Source organism: Miniopterus natalensis, chromosome 6, assembly GCF_054644295.1.
Source record: "Miniopterus natalensis isolate mMinNat1 chromosome 6, mMinNat1.hap1, whole genome shotgun sequence".
Lineage (NCBI taxonomy): Eukaryota > Metazoa > Chordata > Mammalia > Chiroptera > Miniopteridae > Miniopterus > Miniopterus natalensis.
Window position 1 is genome coordinate 37576137 of NC_142086.1, and position 17353 is coordinate 37593489.

General features: G+C 39.5%; 1 protein-coding gene across 4 annotated transcripts in view; it reads left to right on the forward strand.

Annotated features, from left to right (window-relative positions):
• Window positions 1-17353, forward strand: part of SIDT1 (SID1 transmembrane family member 1) — a 71243-nt gene that overhangs the window by 29876 nt on the left and 24014 nt on the right. For 2 of the 4 annotated variants that reach the window (XM_016200144.2, XM_087817869.1), the window contains exons 4-10: window positions 5199-5244; window positions 8439-8540; window positions 9409-9492; window positions 11522-11609; window positions 12794-12865; window positions 13264-13357; window positions 14460-14503. In XM_016200144.2, coding sequence (XP_016055630.2) covers window positions 5199-5244; window positions 8439-8540; window positions 9409-9492; window positions 11522-11609; window positions 12794-12865; window positions 13264-13357; window positions 14460-14503 — 530 coding nt within the window. The remainder of the gene's footprint in view (window positions 1-5198; window positions 5245-8438; window positions 8541-9408; window positions 9493-11521; window positions 11610-12793; window positions 12866-13263; window positions 13358-14459; window positions 14504-17353) is intronic. The other 2 variants (XM_087817870.1, XM_087817871.1) reach the window with 2 other exon arrangements.

Consider the following 17353-nt stretch of genomic DNA (forward strand, 5'->3'; position numbering starts at 1 on the left):
AGTGTACTTAAATTCTGGGGCCAGTTTTCTGTGAGGTTAATTAGACCATTTGGAGAACTGAATTCTGTGAAACTGAAGTCATAAGATCACAGCTCTGTGCAAGTGTTAACGAATGATATGCATGCTCGCAAAACCGCAAATCTATTCCCCCACTTTGTTTTCTGCTTCCACCTCTTGTAATGTGACTTGACCTCAGGAATCAGATGTTCAGACCATTTCAAAATGCACACAGTTGCTAGGGCTTTTATGAGAATAAGGTAAACCCAAGAAGAGATGGTAACTGAGATATGTGTGTCTCTTCCTCCCTGGTTCTGTATTGTCCCACACAAACCTTGCTGCTGACCTAGAAACCCAGGAGGTAATGGTAAAGGGCAAGAGCTGAGGATTGTGGTGAGATCTGGACTCTAGGTATTGAGAGAAACACTGAAGAATTAACTCAAATTTTCTAACATTGTAATTTCTGTTGTATGTTTTTGAGTGGCAGACTAAAAGGTATATGAAACACATTCCAGGATTTTGTTTTTCCAGAATCATAAGTTTTAAAAATGGAAGAACTTTGGGGGATCTAATCTACTCACTTCATTTTTACAGATGAGCAAACTGATGCTCAGAGAGGTTAAGTGACTTATCCAAATTCATATAAGCTAAGAAAGGCAAAATCAATACTAGATTCTACTTCTAAGCTCTTCCCACTATAACATTCTATTTCTACTTTCTGTTTAAAACTATCTGCACAATTTTTATGTTACCCTAAATATGTTTCTCAAGTCCACGAAACATTCATTTATTTAAAACCACCTTTAAAAGTAAAATTCTGCCTGAAACCATTACTCCCTGCCATCTAACTATCCCCCACCCACTTCTACACAGACACATCCACACAGCTTTGCCACCACTCATTTTCTCAAACTCTAGTGCCCTGGTGCATTGCTGAGTGTGAAGCTGCAGACAGGGACCAGCAGAAGGAGGCTGTAGGAGCAGGCAGGCACCTGATCCTGTGGTGGGAGGAGATTGGAAGGCGTGGTAAGGAATTTAAGCAGTTGTCTAAATTGTGATGGTTGTTTAGAAAATGGATTTGAAGAGAACAAGACTGGATGCAGAAAAATTAGAACACAGATGCAGTGATCAAGATAAATAAATTATAAAAAGATGAACTGAAGAATTTGCAGGTAAAATTGACAAAGCTTTATTGGATATTAAGAGTAAGTGAAATGGGGGAGTCAAAGATGACCTTCTAACTTGTAGATGGTGGTGCCGCTGAGAAAATGAGGATTTTGAGGTGGGAAGGAATTGATGGCAAGTTCACTTTGGTACATGTTAAACTTGAAGTATAGGTGTCCAGCAGAGTGTTGAGGACACCATCATGATGCTCAGGAGAGAGGTCTGAGTTACAGAGAGCGCACTGAGTAGAACCACCACACGAGGCCTCCCGCGGAGTTACAGGAATCAGGGCTGGACACACAGGCAGAACCCAGTCCTTGGTGTTTGAGGTCTTGTCTGAAGCATTAGGGAGTTTAGACTTCACCTTTCAGCTTATGGAAGCCACTAAAGTATTTTAAGCAACAGAATAATATGAACAGATCAGATTTTAGAAATGATTGTAGTGTCAGAGTGGAAGATGACCTGGAGAGAGGAGGGGATAGAGGCAAATAGGACATTGAAAAGTTATTTAAATAGAGAAGAAACTTCGCAGAAAAAAAGGGGAGGAATAAATAAATAAGAATAAAAAATTATTAGAGCCTGAACATATTATGGCAGCAACAATGTTTTAAAAGGGAAAAAAGAATCAAGTAATATATATGGGGATAATTCACAAATTTAACAAATATATGTGGCAGAATAAAAATAAATATATTTGGGGTATCCCCCAAAAATGTATACACACACTTTGAATAATTATAACGGCAGTGCTTATTAAAATACATTTTATTTTCAAAATTGAACTATCAGCTGTTAAGGTGTATATACATTTTTTGGGACACCCTGTATATGTGAAAATGTATGTGGCTAAGGCAAATAAGGAGATAAAAACAGGACTGTGGATAGCATTCTCATGTAAGGGATTGTCTGAGAAACAGGTATTATGGAAAGGAGCTGAGGAGGCACAGCCAGATGTGTGGAAGAAAACCCAGGAAAGCAGGTGTCACACAACCCAAGGCAGGAAAGAGTTTCAGGACAGGGAGTGGTTGTCAGTGTCAGATGTCACAGGTGAAGTCACTGGATTTAGCAGTTAGGAGGTGACTGTTACCCCGAGCAAAGGCAGCTTCAGGGAAATGGTGAGAAAAGGATTCTGATATGTTTTAAGGCAGAAAAGGATCCTGGCAGCAGTGGGAAGAGGAAAGAATGAATGGAAGGTGAGAGCAGACCGCTCTTAGGAGCTGGTTTGTGAGGGAGAGGGAGGGTATAGAATGACATTGAAGGAGGGAAATTCAGGGAAAAGGGAGGACATTTGTTGGGGCGTTTTTGTTTGTTATTTATTTTGAAAGTGGTTGAGGCTAGAGTATATTTATAAACCGAGGGGTAGAAAGGCAGGTAAAATGTATAGGAGAGCTGGATTTCGCAGAAGCCAAGCCCCAAGAAGGGAAGAAGGGGCAGGATCAGCCAGGCTTGCAGAGGGCTTGCAGAGGCTGCACCTAGACCAGAGCGCCGGGCGGGTTCCCGAGGAGCAGAGCCTGGGAGGGACCCGGGGGAGCGCAGGGAGCTCGTGACAGATGGCAGTCAGTCGGCAACAGGAAGAGATGCTGAAGTCCAGAGTTCAAGTGAATGATAGGGTGTCATTTCCTTCAACGACGTGGGAGTTGAGCGGCCCTCTCTGCCCTGTGATAGGGGCTTGCTATCATAAGGTGGATCATATGCCGCGAATCTCACGGTCCTCTCTGGTCCTTACCTCAAAGCCCACTTAGCTTTCGTCCTTGCCTCTCTTTCCACTTGCCTTTTTCCCCACACCCCCCCCTTTTCTTCCGTTTGATTACTCTCCTGTATATAATTCTGTCTTCCCCCTGTCTTATCTGCACGCCCATCTCTCGCCACTCCGTCTGTTCCTTTTCTCTTCCCCTCCTCCTCAAACTAGCCAACACAAGGAAACTACGTCAGTTTTTCTTATATTTATTGAATAAACATTTGTTTCCTGGGTTTAAAACAAATAAGATGAAGTTTTCTATTTCTCTCTCTAAAATTAAAGGTGCACTTGAGTCTCAGCTGGCTTTGTTCTGTTGGTTAATGGCCCTTGATCAAATAAACCTTCCGCACCTCTGTCAGGGCCTGTGGGTAAGGAAGCAGAACTTCTCGTGTGTAAGAGACACGATGTTTATTTTGCACACGCTGTTGACTCCATGAGAAAGAGAGGACTTAAATGTGACAGTCTTAAAGACAACATTGTGTCTTTAAGTGTTTGTATGTGCTGTACTAGTAAAGAAAAATAAATAACTCAGGAAAAAAACTCAGAAAATTCATATTGATGTCCATTCATTCCGTTACAACTGGAATTCAAGTGATAGGGGAGAATTAAAAATAAACAAACTTCTGGCCAAAGAAAACTGGGTGCTGCTGGAAATCTCATGCTGTCTGTTGCTAGCTAAGAAAAGCAGGGTCTTTTTTGTTCCCCTGACCTGGTAATAAGCAGAATTGTTGCCCTGGTAACAGCAGGTGGCACTCCCCACACTAAGAGAGCGCTACCTAGCCACACGCAGCACTGCAGGTTCTCACCCTGGCCTGGAGCATCTCAGGAGCACATACACCACTGTATTTGACACTGCCTTTGGCTCTTTTTTAGGTGACTTAAGGCCACAAGCCTATCAACCGTGCTTCAGCAGAACCAATCCTTGACACTGAAGATGATTTCTGTTGAGAGTAGATATATAAAAATTGCATCCATTGCTAAATTCTGAGCCCAGTCTGCCAACAACCTAAATCGTTGGTCGTTACCTCTAGAAATAGTGCTCAAACTTTATGACTTTTAAACACCACTTCCAATGATATACTTCTTACTTAAATGTTCCCATGTGCCTTTTCTAAAGGAATCTTTAATAAAATTGTTTAAACGAATTCTTATAAAACGAAAATTAGGTGTGGCGAGAAAGATTCTTTAGACAGCAAAAGGCTATGAATCTGGGGAGAGACCCCAGAAGAAGTTCAGGTTAAAATTCCCAGAAGTTCGGGTTCAGATCCCCAGAAATACAGGCCGCCTTGCTGGGGTGGGGGCATGTCGTTCCCCAGGAGTGGACGTTGAGAGTGTGCAGTGAGTTTGTATGAGTGATCTTCATGTCTGAAGACGAGGCGAAGCCCAGAAAGAATAAAAGGCTAAACCAGCCGTTACAAAACTGTAGTGAGGACCAAACTCATCTCTGCATTTTCTAGCCTCTTGGACTGTTTCACATACGTTCATTCCAGGCAGCTCTCTGTGCTACAAATGTCTGCTTCCCGCGCGCTCCTCAGCCTCTCCTTCCCGCAGCGCTGGACCGTTGCTGTCTTTCACAGAAGAGTGAAAGCACCTAATAAAATAATTCCCAGTAAATTACTAACTGGAGAGAAAATAACTCCATTATATCCTTTTGGTGCTATTTATTTACTTTCATAGACACTTGTGCCTTGGGGTTCTCTTAAGATTTTATAATCAATAGTAAAAGAGATCCTGAAGGCAAGGCTTAACCCAAGTAGGATGAAATCTTGGAGAATTTCAGCCAGCGAGGCAGACAGTTGGGGAAGTGCTTAGGGGCAGGAAGAGCATACTCCTTTCCCATTGTGATTAGCTATTCACCACTTTTTTTTTTTAAAGTGATCTTCTGCCATGGATAGTCAAAATTATTTTGAGGTGCTATCTTCATTGTTCAGAAGGACATCGAATCTTCCTTTCCTCTTTCAGCCCACTTCCAACACCTAAACCCTGTGCTTGATTATAAAATCTTAAGAGAATCCAAAGGCTAAAGTGTCTACAAAAGTACTTACTTGTATAGGTATGACTGCATGGGTATTTAAAGACATAAAGTTGACTCCCTCCCCAATGTGGTCATTCCTGAGAGCTGAAATCAGCACATTTCCATGCAGTTTACTTTGTAAGTTTGATGAGAACAGACTTCGCTTTACAAAGGCTAAGACTTTCCTTGCAGCTAGTTTAAGATGGTTTTCTTTTAAATAAATAATTTTTGCATGCTAACTTTTTTTTTTCTTCTCACTTTCCCTTCTCCCACTCACATTTTCAGGACAAATGTTGCCTTTCACTTCACTGCCAGCCCCTCTCAACCTCAGGTAAGTGAAGGGTGTCAAGGTTATGATTCTACTATTAATGTTACCCAAAGAAACTATGGTAACACGTAGAATCAGTATGTGGTGTTGCCCTTCGTATTTTCACAACTTAAGATATATTTGTATTTTTGGAATGTTATTCATGTTACTACAATTTTGGACACAACATTTAATTTTAACACTTGAATTGGTGTGGAGTGGGAAGCTTGATATTTGTTTGTAGGTTTCTTGGCTCAACTGTCATTCAGCAAATCATGTGCCTACTATATACCAAGCAGTGTTAGACTGTACTGGGTGCTGGGAATAGTAGAATGAAGGAGGGAAAGATGCAACTCCTGTCCTCATGGACCCTTTATAATCACGATGGGAGTGAGGGGACAGGAAGTGGAAGGCCAACACTAAACAGATACACAAATACTTAACTGACCTGGAGATACAATAAAATTAAACAGATTTTAATTTCTATAGTGTTGTGGATGGAATAAAATGAGTTTCTCCTGTGTAGAAAGAGAACAGGGATGTTGAAAAAATTTATAATAAGAATTAGATATTTGTGCTCTGCTCTCCATTAAGCCATTTTCATATACAGAATAAATAGGTGAAAACTTTCATTATTCAGGCTGTGCTTCTGGTGACACTTCTAGCTACCTTCCTATTTTTCTTTTATGGCTTTTGAAAGAGTAAAGTTTATGCAGTAGTTTAAAAGAGATTTAATATCCTGATATTTATTGTAAATCTGCAGGTTGTAATACAGTTTTGGTTATAAACGGCTACTTAATTTTTGTTTTGTATATACTAAAACTGGGATTAACATGTTATATGGAAACTGTTGTAAATCTATTACAACCACTTGTGTGATAATAAATATTTATTTAGCAACTAGTTTTCAGAGAGAAAACCCTAATTTGTAGCATTTGCCCATTTCTGTAGCATAAATACCTACGCCATGGTCAATTTCCAGCAACCAACGTGATGTCATTGAACACAGGGTTGGGAAGAGATGTGTACAGTCAGCTCCCCAAATCTGTATGAGCCAGCTCCCACACATTTTTTTATCAATTTCTCTGCGGTGAAAGCCTCCACAGTGCCTATATACTGCCACCCAGTGATAGAAGAAGACTACAGGCTCTCAAACCACTGCTCTCGACATTTATTGGCTAGTTAACTTATGAAATATTTGAAAGCACTTGTTGCCAGGTGCAATGGGTGATATCTAGAAAGGGAGGGGAAAACCTGCACCTCAACTGCAGAAGGAGTAGGGTCTCATAGTCCTGTTCAGAGCCTCGGTAAATACGATATATGAATGTTGTAACACACTTTGAGTTTGTAGACTGAAAATCAGTGATGGTTATATATTATGGCTTCCTTTACTTTTAAAAAGGTATGTAAATACTAAAGCCTAAGTAGTTTGTCTATAAACCCCAAATTAGAATAAAATGTGCTCAAAACAAACTGATAAAACAAAATAGAAACTCTTTGATATCTATAAAAGCCTTACTTTATTGTTAATTGTTCCCATTTGGGCCTGAATTTTATATCCCCTTCAACTGTAGAAAAGATTTTCCATTCCTATAAACTCACTCAAACTATTACACATTCTCAGACAGCCTTCATCATCACTGTCTGGCTCTGTTCTTGTAGACAGAAGCAAGTTACAGAAACTGGGCAGGTATTCAGGACCCAAGAGAATGATTTCTGGCCTAAATTCCAGCCATTGCTTTGGGTTCTTGTTATTTGCTTATTTCTGATAAAAAGTAGGTTATCAAGGCAAGGGTCAAAAACATTTATATAGAGTTTATGGTGATTTAGAGATAAAGAAAATTGATAGTATTTTGGCATATAGATAACACTTCAGTAGGTGTCTACTACCTGCACAAAACAAACTCCTGTAATATATAGGTATATATGCTGCTCATTATTGCTAACATTAATCATAGTAATGTTTGTGAGTTACAAAGGTTAGTTTCCCTAAGAACTAAGAGCACCTCTTGGTAATTCTAGAGCATTTGCCTTTGGAAGAACCCTGTATTATATAAATTTGAATCAAGCTCCAAAATGAAAGCACAAAATGAGGTGGGTTCTCGGGAACGTTGCCATCTGTTTCAAAGCGTGAACAGACTTCCGAATAGCAGTGTTAATGACAATCCTTAATCTTGAGATTTTCCCTCCCATCAGAAGGCTTTGGATTATTGAAAAGCGTTCTATTTTTATTGCTCTGGTTCTCAGAATAAGGTTAATAAAGAGGATGTTGGAATGCAAAGTTAAGTTTTGACATGTTTTTCCTCTCCATTAAAGTGATAGATTTATTACAGTCCTAAAATATGGGAGTTGTTTTGGTTGGTTCCCTCAAAATCTTAATCATGTATTTTGTGTCAAGTTTCTCAACCAGTTACCATATTTATAATTATTGGGCAGAAATCCCTTTCTTTATTGTTAGCAATGTCTTTAAAAGTTATAGAGTTAATAATTTTTTTCCCAGGGGATTTATAATCTAAGTAGGTAAATAGTATGACCTCTTTCTGTTATGTTTCCTGATTCTGATGATATATGAGAAATACTTTTAGAGATATCTTAACTTGACCCAAATTGTGAGCATATATTTCAGGGGCCTAGATGTAAAGTTTGGTCTTTGAATCTAAATGTCATCTCACTGTATTCCAGCTAGGAAATAAATTATTTAGCAAAAAGTCTAGGAGAAGGGTGGGTCTTGTGCTAATTCTTGCCTAGAGAAAGGCGGTTAAGATTCTTGAAGAACAGGCTTATCTGCTTTTCAAAATGGAACTTCATATTTCAAAATGCCCATACAGAAGTAAATATTTTCTCCTATTACATCCCACATATCCCTAATTCAAAGGTTGCAGGGATCTTCTTAAGTAAAAACTGAAAGGAAGTGTAGCCAAGTATAGGTGAGAAAGAAAAACCATAGAAAATTAGATGCCAATATTGTATGAAATGGCTGCTTTGTTTTACTCACTGATAAAATGCTAATGTCTGGCAAAGAGCCCTCACGAGAGCAGTTGCTCAGCACCCATGAGATGAATGGCTGAATGAATTTATGGAGGTTTACTGAGATGTGCACCTGAACTTTGTGCCTAATATTAGAGAAAATGATCCTACTCATGTGAAAATAGTTTGAATTCATGATTGTAAGCGTTTCTGAATATTAACAATCATGTCTTTCTTTTTCTTATTCTCAGTATTTTCTATACAAATTTCCTGAAGATGTGGACTCAGTAATCATTAAAGTTGTGTCTGAAGTGGCTTATCCATGTTCTGTTGTTTCCGTCCAGAACATCATGGTGAGTCAGTAACTTGTCCACCGTCCCATATGGAGCATTATCTTTCCCAGTTCAAGTGAAAGAGAAGGGTGGAGAACATGTCTAGGTATCTCCTGCGACACTGCCGAGTACTAAGAACAATGTCTTGGGCAGTCAGTGTTTGGAGACATTGGTTTGGGGCAACAGAAAATAGTTGACTCCTCACCAGAATAAATGAAGGGAAGGAGGCAGGGAGGGAGGGGTGATCATGACGAAGTACAAAGAAGGTGAAGTTGCGGCCTCCAGGAGGAAATATAGAAACCTGCCACTTGTTCTAAGTTTTCAAAATGACAAAAACGGTATGATTTCACTCATACGTGGATAGAAAACAAAAAGGTAACAAACTAACAAAACAAAATAAAAGCAAATTCATAGATACAGACAACAGAATGGGAAGGGGGGTGGGGAAAAGGGTGAATTGGGGAAAGAGGGTCTACTATATGCTAACGAAAGAACTAGACTTTTGACGGTGAGCATACTATAGAGTATGCAGACAGCAAATTATAATGTTGTACACCTGAAATTTATACAATGTTTTTAACCAATGTTACCTCAATAAATATAATTTAATTTTTTTTTATTGTACCATTAGGCCCTTTCTGTCTCTTAGAGTGTTAAAAAAAAAAAAAAGGAAAGGTATTATAAATCTTAGGACAACCTTTCAATTCTTTTTGATGTAAAATGACCTTGACTTTAGAGAACAAGGCACCAAGTTTTAGGAGACTGTTTCATGACTGTTCTGGGGGAAAACTTTGTATGGTTTATGGCTTGGTAAGAAACCTCCTGCAACAGCACAACACTATGTGACATTAGCGATGCTTTTTTTTTTTATCTCTCATGTGCATTACAGTGCCCAGTGTATGATCTTGACCACAATGTGGAATTTAATGGTGTCTTTCAGTCCATGACCAAGAAAGCTGCCATCACGTTACAGGTGAGACATCGCTTCTGTGGTCACTATCGTTAATGACAGTGTGTCAGTTTACCTACTGGAGCAGCATCCAGAAGGGATTGCCATTCACTGTGTGCCTTGGATCTCTTCCCTTTATGATTGGTTTTAAAAAGAAAGATTGATGTGCCTGAAATCAAAGCTTGGGCAATGGTGGGCAATGCTACTCTGTCAGGTGCCTTATTCCTCCTGGGGGATCTTGTGAACCCATGATACAGTGGTACATATCTGACAGATTGCTCAGAAAGGTAAAAGCAGAATATTTCAATCTACTCAATGGGGGATGCCAATTTAGGGTACAATTTATCTCATCCATTTAAAGCAATTAAACATAGTTGAATAATAATTTGTACCAGTAATAGTAAGCAAAAGAGAGCTTCAACTCTGGACAGAATGGACAGCTTCAAGGAATATGGGATGGGATGGTGGGGGGTAAAGAAGGCCAAATATTTTGTGACAGATGATTTGACTTTGGGTGGTAGGCACACAATGCAATATACAGATCATGTATCATAGAAATGTACACTTGAAGCCCGGCCGGGCGTGGCTCAGTGGTTGAGGGTTGACCTGGGATCCAGGAGATCGAGGTTCTATTCCCGGTCAGGGCACATGCCCGGGCTGCGGGCTGCATCTCCAATGACTCTCATCATTGATGTTTCTGTCTGTCTCTCTCTCCCTCTCCTTTCCTCTCTCTGAAATCAATAAAGATATATTTAAAATAAAATAAAATTTAAATTTAAAAAAAAAAAGAAATGTACACTTGAAACCTATATGATCATATTACCCAATGTCACTCCAATAAATTTAAATTTTAAAATATTTTAAAAAGGAATATAGACCATATTTGTGCAGCAGTTTGCCCTTTTGGCATTTGTAATTAAATTTTTATTTTAATGGTAATTGTATAGCAAAAATATACACACATGCCAGTATTTTTTCTTAGAGATTCTGTTCCTGACTTTGGGGTGGTAATTACCTGAGGGATCTGTAACTTCATCTGTTCTCTGCAGTAAGGTGATGCTGTTTGTTGAGTAACAGCAAAGAATGAAGAGAGGTTAATTAAACCTAAAAATTCCTATCAGTCCGGCTTCAATTTTCTAGTGCCTCAGATTTGATATCCCAAATATCTGCTCTTGTTTTTAACATCTATTTCTTCCTTAGCATCCCAGCATTGTATGGTCCCAAATATAAAAGGACAGAAAAATAACCATAGTAGGGAACTCATATTTTACATCAGGCAGGACACTAAATTAAAGAAGTACACAGCATACCAGTACATCTTTACTTTGAATATATTTGGCAATAAATTGTTACTTCTCTTTTGGGCCCATGATTCCATCTTGGGCCATTTTCTCAGTGACACCAGAAAACTTGATACCAGAAATTTGAGGATGTTAAAAGAAAACGGAGCTGTAGAAATAGAATAGGTCATCTTGCCAACCATGCTTCACTCATGGGTAAGGAAACTGGGACAGAAAGAGGCACACTCAGAGAAAGTCAAAGCCAGGACTAAGTCGGGGATCCTGGATTGTGTTGGCTCCCCTAAACTAAACCATTTATTTAACTGCTAACTGTATGACTTTTAGGAAAGTCATTTATCATTATATTTTAAAATAATAATGACTTAATATAGTGAATTTAAAACTGCTTTAAAAATAAAGTTTGTTAATTTTTAAAATAATACGCAAGTATTAATTATTAAACATAGACTATTGATGTATTATTTATATGGTGCCGATTGTAGTTTTAAACACTCAAGTGGGCACAAGATAGATTGAAACTAGAGTAGTGCATCTGCTTACCTTAATTTCTTGGATGTAGCAATTACTTTACTGTGGATAAACTGGAGTAGATCATGGATATGTGAATGCCCTTTCTAAGAAGTTAGGAGGCGAGGGGGAACTTTGTCTTCCTTTTCCTCTTTCTTTCTGTCCCCACCCCACTGCCATGGACTTTGTCCCTTCTATCTTTCTTATCACAAGAACACATCCTGAGATTGTTATGTCTTATGCAGAAGAAGGATTTTCCAGGCGGGCAGTTCTTCGTGGTATTTGTGATAAAGCCTGAAGATTATGCTTGCGGAGGATCTTTCTTCATCCAGGGTAAGAGACAGAGAGGAATACCTGACCTGACTACTTAGAAAAACCCGACCGAGGAGAGTGGAAGGGAGGTCAAAAGCTCACTTTGGCCTTTTACAACCAATTCTAGTTCCCTCTAAATTAGGGCCATCAGCAGTGACTTGGTAAAGCAGTCTGAGAGATACTTGAGAAAAAATAAAGGGAAGAAAGTGATAGATCTAAAGGTATTAGTGATGTTACAAAATGTCACTTAGTGCATTGCATCATTTCAAAATCCTGTGATCCCTTAGACCACGTGAAGTTGGCTCTTCACTCAACAAATATTTGCTACTAGGAAGTAATGATTTGCATGCTGCAGACCAAGGTCTATTTTCTAAAATCAGTTTGGTAGCTAGCAGTAATGGAGCCACTTATATTATTCAGTAGTCATCATTTCCACAAGGATGTGCAAGGAAAATTGAGTTCTCAATTTCAGTTGCCAAAATTGTACCTTGCAAGATAGCAACATGGGACACTTGTCCCAATGACAGGGGTTCTGTGAGCTCTGAGGTACAGTACAAATGGTTATGGATAACTATCCAGTTACCCAGTAACCACCGTGGGAAGGGAACAGGCTGTTGATTGAAAACACAGGTCCCCCAGCAGCTGATGTGATATGTGATCCATACAGAGGGTGTTTACTGTTGAGTGTAACATGGTTCCCTCGGTATTTAGGTGAAATTTCTGTTCCTGTATTCTTTAATCTCCTAATTACATAGCTCTATAGAGTTTTGCTAATGTATACTGTTCTTTGTTAAACTACAAGCTTTTGATGACTATATAAGAAAAAACTAGTTCTCACTGGCTAGAAAATGCAAACCAAAAGATAGGTAGCTTCCTATTTTTGTAGCTATTTTCTTCATATGTCTGTAGCATGTTGAGCCACCTCGATATCAGGAAAGGCGTCTCACCTTCTCCATTCAAGCAGGGAGGCTGAAGTCTCATCTGCATCAGTTAGTGCTACCAAATGCCCCCAAGCAAAGGCCAAATTGAAAGTTTAACCAAAAGGGATATTAGGTGGTTTGAAGGTTTGGAAGTTAGGTTTTCCTTTAGCTCTGGCTAAGAGAAAATTCAGCGAGTTAATTTTGGGCGGTTTTTTAACAACTGTTCCGAGAAGAGGCCAAGAGCCTAGTATCTGATCCATTTTGCCTTGTTCTTTTTTTTACCAGAAAAGGAGAACCATACCTGGAATCTACAACGAGCAAAGAACCTTAAAGTGACCATTGTTCCTTCTGTTAAAGGTCAGAATTGGCTCTAGGGTTCAGTGGACAGATTCCTGTCGATCATATAATTCTGGTCATATAGTGCTGACATCATCCTTCCAGGGAACCATTATAAGAAAGCTAATGTTTACCTTAGAAGAGAGAATCAAAGCATTTTGTTAAATTCCTTCCAGAAAGAAAGGGAACTCGATTAGGAAGGTGTGGGCAGGAAGTCCCTCACAGCCCCCACTGGGAGTCATCGCCCTGAAAGGCAGCCGCTTGCGGCTAATGCCTGGGTGCCCTCCAGTAGCTTCGCTGCTTTCAATGGGGGCCTTTCAGGACTGAAGAATGAATATGACGAAGACAGGCCTTTGAAGCTGCTCTGTCCCAAACACTGTCCTCTTTTCTCCTAACTAAAGTTGTTTCTCTTCCCTCAGAATCCGTGTTTGTGAAATCCATTCTTTTCAGCTCCCTCAGCTTCTTCTCCTTCTATTTGGTATGTCTGCTGATTGCGTGTTTTCATCATTTAAGGTAGGTCAAGAGCTTCAAGAAATGTTAATCCCGTTGCCTGTCTCTGCTTAGTAATGAGAGCCTGAGGCTTTAGAGCCATATTGACTGGATTTAGATCTACCTCAGCCACTAACTGTGACCTTGAACAAGTTACTTAACCTCTCTGTATTTCACTTTCCTCATCCGTAAAATGAGATAATGATTTACTTCAGAGAATAGTGTAACTGCAGTGTTGATGTCAATGTTCTGAACAGAGTAAGTGCTGGTAAAGCGTTATTTTAGCGGGAGTTAATTATTAATAGCAGGGGTAATATGCTTTGATTACATTGCCACATGCTTTCTTACTGTGGCAGCATCAATTTTCTAGTAAAATGTACCTTAAGAGAGAGAGAAAGAAAAAAGGAGATAACTGTGCTATAATTTGACCAAGGAAACGCCCTTTCAAAGAGTTTGGAGCCCATAATAAAACGAGGAGCTCTGGTCTTTCCTTGCCTCCTTAGCAGGCCTGAACCTTGAGAATTCCGTAGTTGCTGTGGTCTCTGAAACAACTACAAAAGAATAGCAGGAGGTTTACATTAAACAAATGTTCTTTCTCCTCTCAAACGTGTAAAGAAGATAAAACCAGCACAGAGTTTTCAGATTATTGGGCAAACTCCCATCTATAGAAAAACCACATAGCTACTACAGTGATACAATCATCTCAGTGATACAGGCCTATCTCTGACTGAAAAGACCTTTTTGTGACCTTTTTGAAGCTTTTCAGTTAAACTGACTTCCAAAACCCTGGGATTATCACTGGTCATACCTGGAACAATCTCAGCACCAAAACAATTAAGGAAAATAATGAATTATAAATCACTGGGAAAACAGAAATTCGTGAATCCCTATTGATAAAGAAAAAGATGGAGGGAAGGAGGAACAGCTTAAATACCTGCAGATATATATCCAGTGAATTCAACAAAGTTACTAAAACAGGCACACATTAGGGAAAGGAGTTATTAGAAAATACCGACAGTGTGAAGAAGGGCTCTTGCCTCAGCAATAAAGTCTATAGGGGACAAATGTGAAATGCTGAGATTTTTGCTGCCTTAGGCGTATGTGTATGTGTGCTTTTTTTTTGCAGGTATCAGAGAAACTCCACTGGTGGAAGCCTTGGTTCCGATGATGGTAAGAAAAATCCCTGGTTTCAAATCCAATTGATGTCATGTATATGATAACGCTCCCATTTGGTACTTCTTTTGTCCCTCTGTCCTTTGTAATTTCCAGACCCTCCCTTGATTCCTAACCCACAGAGTAGTATGATCTGCAGCCTTTCTACAGAAAATGGAACTCAGTGAGAATCAATTTTTATAGTTCATAATTGCTGAGACATGGACTCACACTGAAAGCCGTTGCTTGGAGTGTCCCTTGTAATTATCCACAGTCCCTGTGTCAGCCATTCCTCTTTTTAAAAACCTTAATCTTTTCTAGGATATAAATTGTTTATACGTATCTTATACCAAAGTTGGTTTGTGAACAATATTAAAATTTTATTGTGTTAACTCTAATACAGTGTTTACTTTCCCCAAATTGAGATAGAGGCTTTCTTGTTCAAGTACCTAGGAAACTGAAATATTTGAGACTAACAAATATTATAAGTATAACAACTTTGAGAAATCCAGAGTGATTGATTACCCAACCATCGCAATATGCCCTTTCCTCCACTTTGAGAATTTGAACAAAGGAATTAAATTGCCTGATCTTTTAATCAAAACTTTTTTAAAAAACTAAATGTCTTCATTTTTTTAAATTGAAATATATAACGTATAAGTTTCAGGTATACAGCGTAATGATTCAATATTTGTATGTTGTGTAAAATGATCACCGCAGTAAGGCTTGTTAGTGTTAGTTACCACACATACACATTTTTTTCTTGTGATGAGAACTTTTAAGATCTACTCTCTCAGAAACTTTCAAAGATATAATACAGTATTATTAAGTATAGTCACCATGCTGTACATTAATTACATCCTCAGCACTTATTATAACTGGAAGTCTTTCCCTTTTGCATAAGTCCTTATTTTTGAAAAGCCTAAATCATCGTAAGTTACGCGGCGCTCATAAGCCATTGGCAGAGAGTGATTATTTGGAAAACAAATGATGAAGTGAGACTTGATTTTTAAGTCACAAGCAGCAGATGTTTAGTTTCGTGTTTTCAACACTTAAATGAACCCACAGAATCTTAGAAAGACACACATTTATTCCCCCGCCTCCCCTAAGAAGGGACTTGAACTCCCTACTGCTTCTCTTGCCTTCCTTTGACTTTTGTCTTCCTTACTGTCAGCGTGTCTATTTTTCCAGCCAGCCAGGCAATTTGTTTTAATAACATTCAACAGCCAATATAAAAGACTGTGAAAGAACACCTGCTCTACTGTCATTAAAATGCTAAATACTACTTGTCCTTTTACTCATAAGATGTTTAAGTAAATTTGTCTTCTCTTTGGATCTCACCTTTTTCTCTCCAGTGCTCTGCAGGTTTTGCTTTTATTTTACTGATTGGTTGGATCCCATTGGGTGCTCTGTGAATGGATACTCTGTTCTTTTTATCGGATGAGTGAAGTTATGTTATTATTATAATGCTAGTTAAAGGAACGCCATGTTCAGAAGACTCTCGGGCACAGTGAAACATAGGTGGACAGAGCTGGGACTTGATCCCGATGATTGTCCAAGATCAAGAAGGCTCTGAAAATTAGCTAAGAGCTAGAGGTGCCCTTCAAACGGCAAGAAGAAATGAATGAGTGATCAAAAGAAAAGGAAAGGATAAAGATGCATCAGTTAGGTTTTATGTGGCTGCAAGTAACACAAAAATATATCTCAAACATGCCTAAACCATAATGAAGCTCCTCTCCCTGGAAGTTGAAGAGAAGGGTGGGCTTCAGGACTGGCTGAGTCAGGTGGCTCTGGTCCTCTCCCTGCCATTGCCTTGGCTCTGCTTTGCTCACAGTGCTGGTGGTGAAATGGATTGGGTTTGTAGCCTCACCTGACAATGTCCAGAGGGAAGGACTTTTTCAGAAGCACCCGGCAACTTATTTCCATTTTATTGGCCTAGAGTGAATTGTATACTTCTTGTTAAACCAGCCACTACAAAGAAATATATTTACCCACAGATCCATCAAGCCTACTTATAGAATTAGGGTGAGGTCATCTTTCACTAAGACCAGGGTTTCTCAAATTCAACATAAATTGACACAGGCCAGATAATTCTTTGCTGTTGGGGACTGTCCTGCGTGTTGCAGGGCATTCAACATTTAACTGCATCCCTCACCTCTAGCAACTAGAATCCAGTAGTACACTTCGTCCCTGTGACAACTAAAATGTCTCCAGACATTGCCAAATGTCATCTTGGGGGCCAAACAGTTCCCCCACCCCAGTTGAGAATCACTGACTTAAACACATGGGCTGCCAGGCCCAGGTGAGGACACCTGAACAAAATCCCAGCTCAGTTAGGAAGTAGAGACTAAGAAAGTCCATGATGAAGGGCTTTGAAATAGGGAGGAAATAAAGAATCTTTGTAGCAGAGAGGCTGCCAGGGAAAGATAAAAGGTAACACAACTCAGAAGTCAGATGACCGCTAGTGAGACAAGACTTTGGTGTTTTAAAACAAGAGCAGAGAAGACAAGCTTCACCCAAGAGAAAAACCAGTTAGTGACTCTTTTAAGCCTATCAAACAGAGCACCGATAAGCCATCCTGAGTGAGGGACCTTATCTGAAAGCTAAAGTGAAACACTCACTTTAGGGAGGAGCCTTTGGAGAGGACCAGGATTCAGAAATGTCTGTCTCTCCCAGGGGCCAAGAGCAGTGTGCCTGTGGGGCTGTGGGTAGTTCATGGAGCCCAGAGGTACAGGAAATGCCTTGGGACTGGCAGCAGCTCTGTTTCGGTTAGGTCACGACAGGAAGGCTGCATTTGGAAAACCTGTCAACTCCTCTGCATTTGTGTTTGATTTGTCTGCAGTTCTTTAAGTTGCATTATTAGAAAAA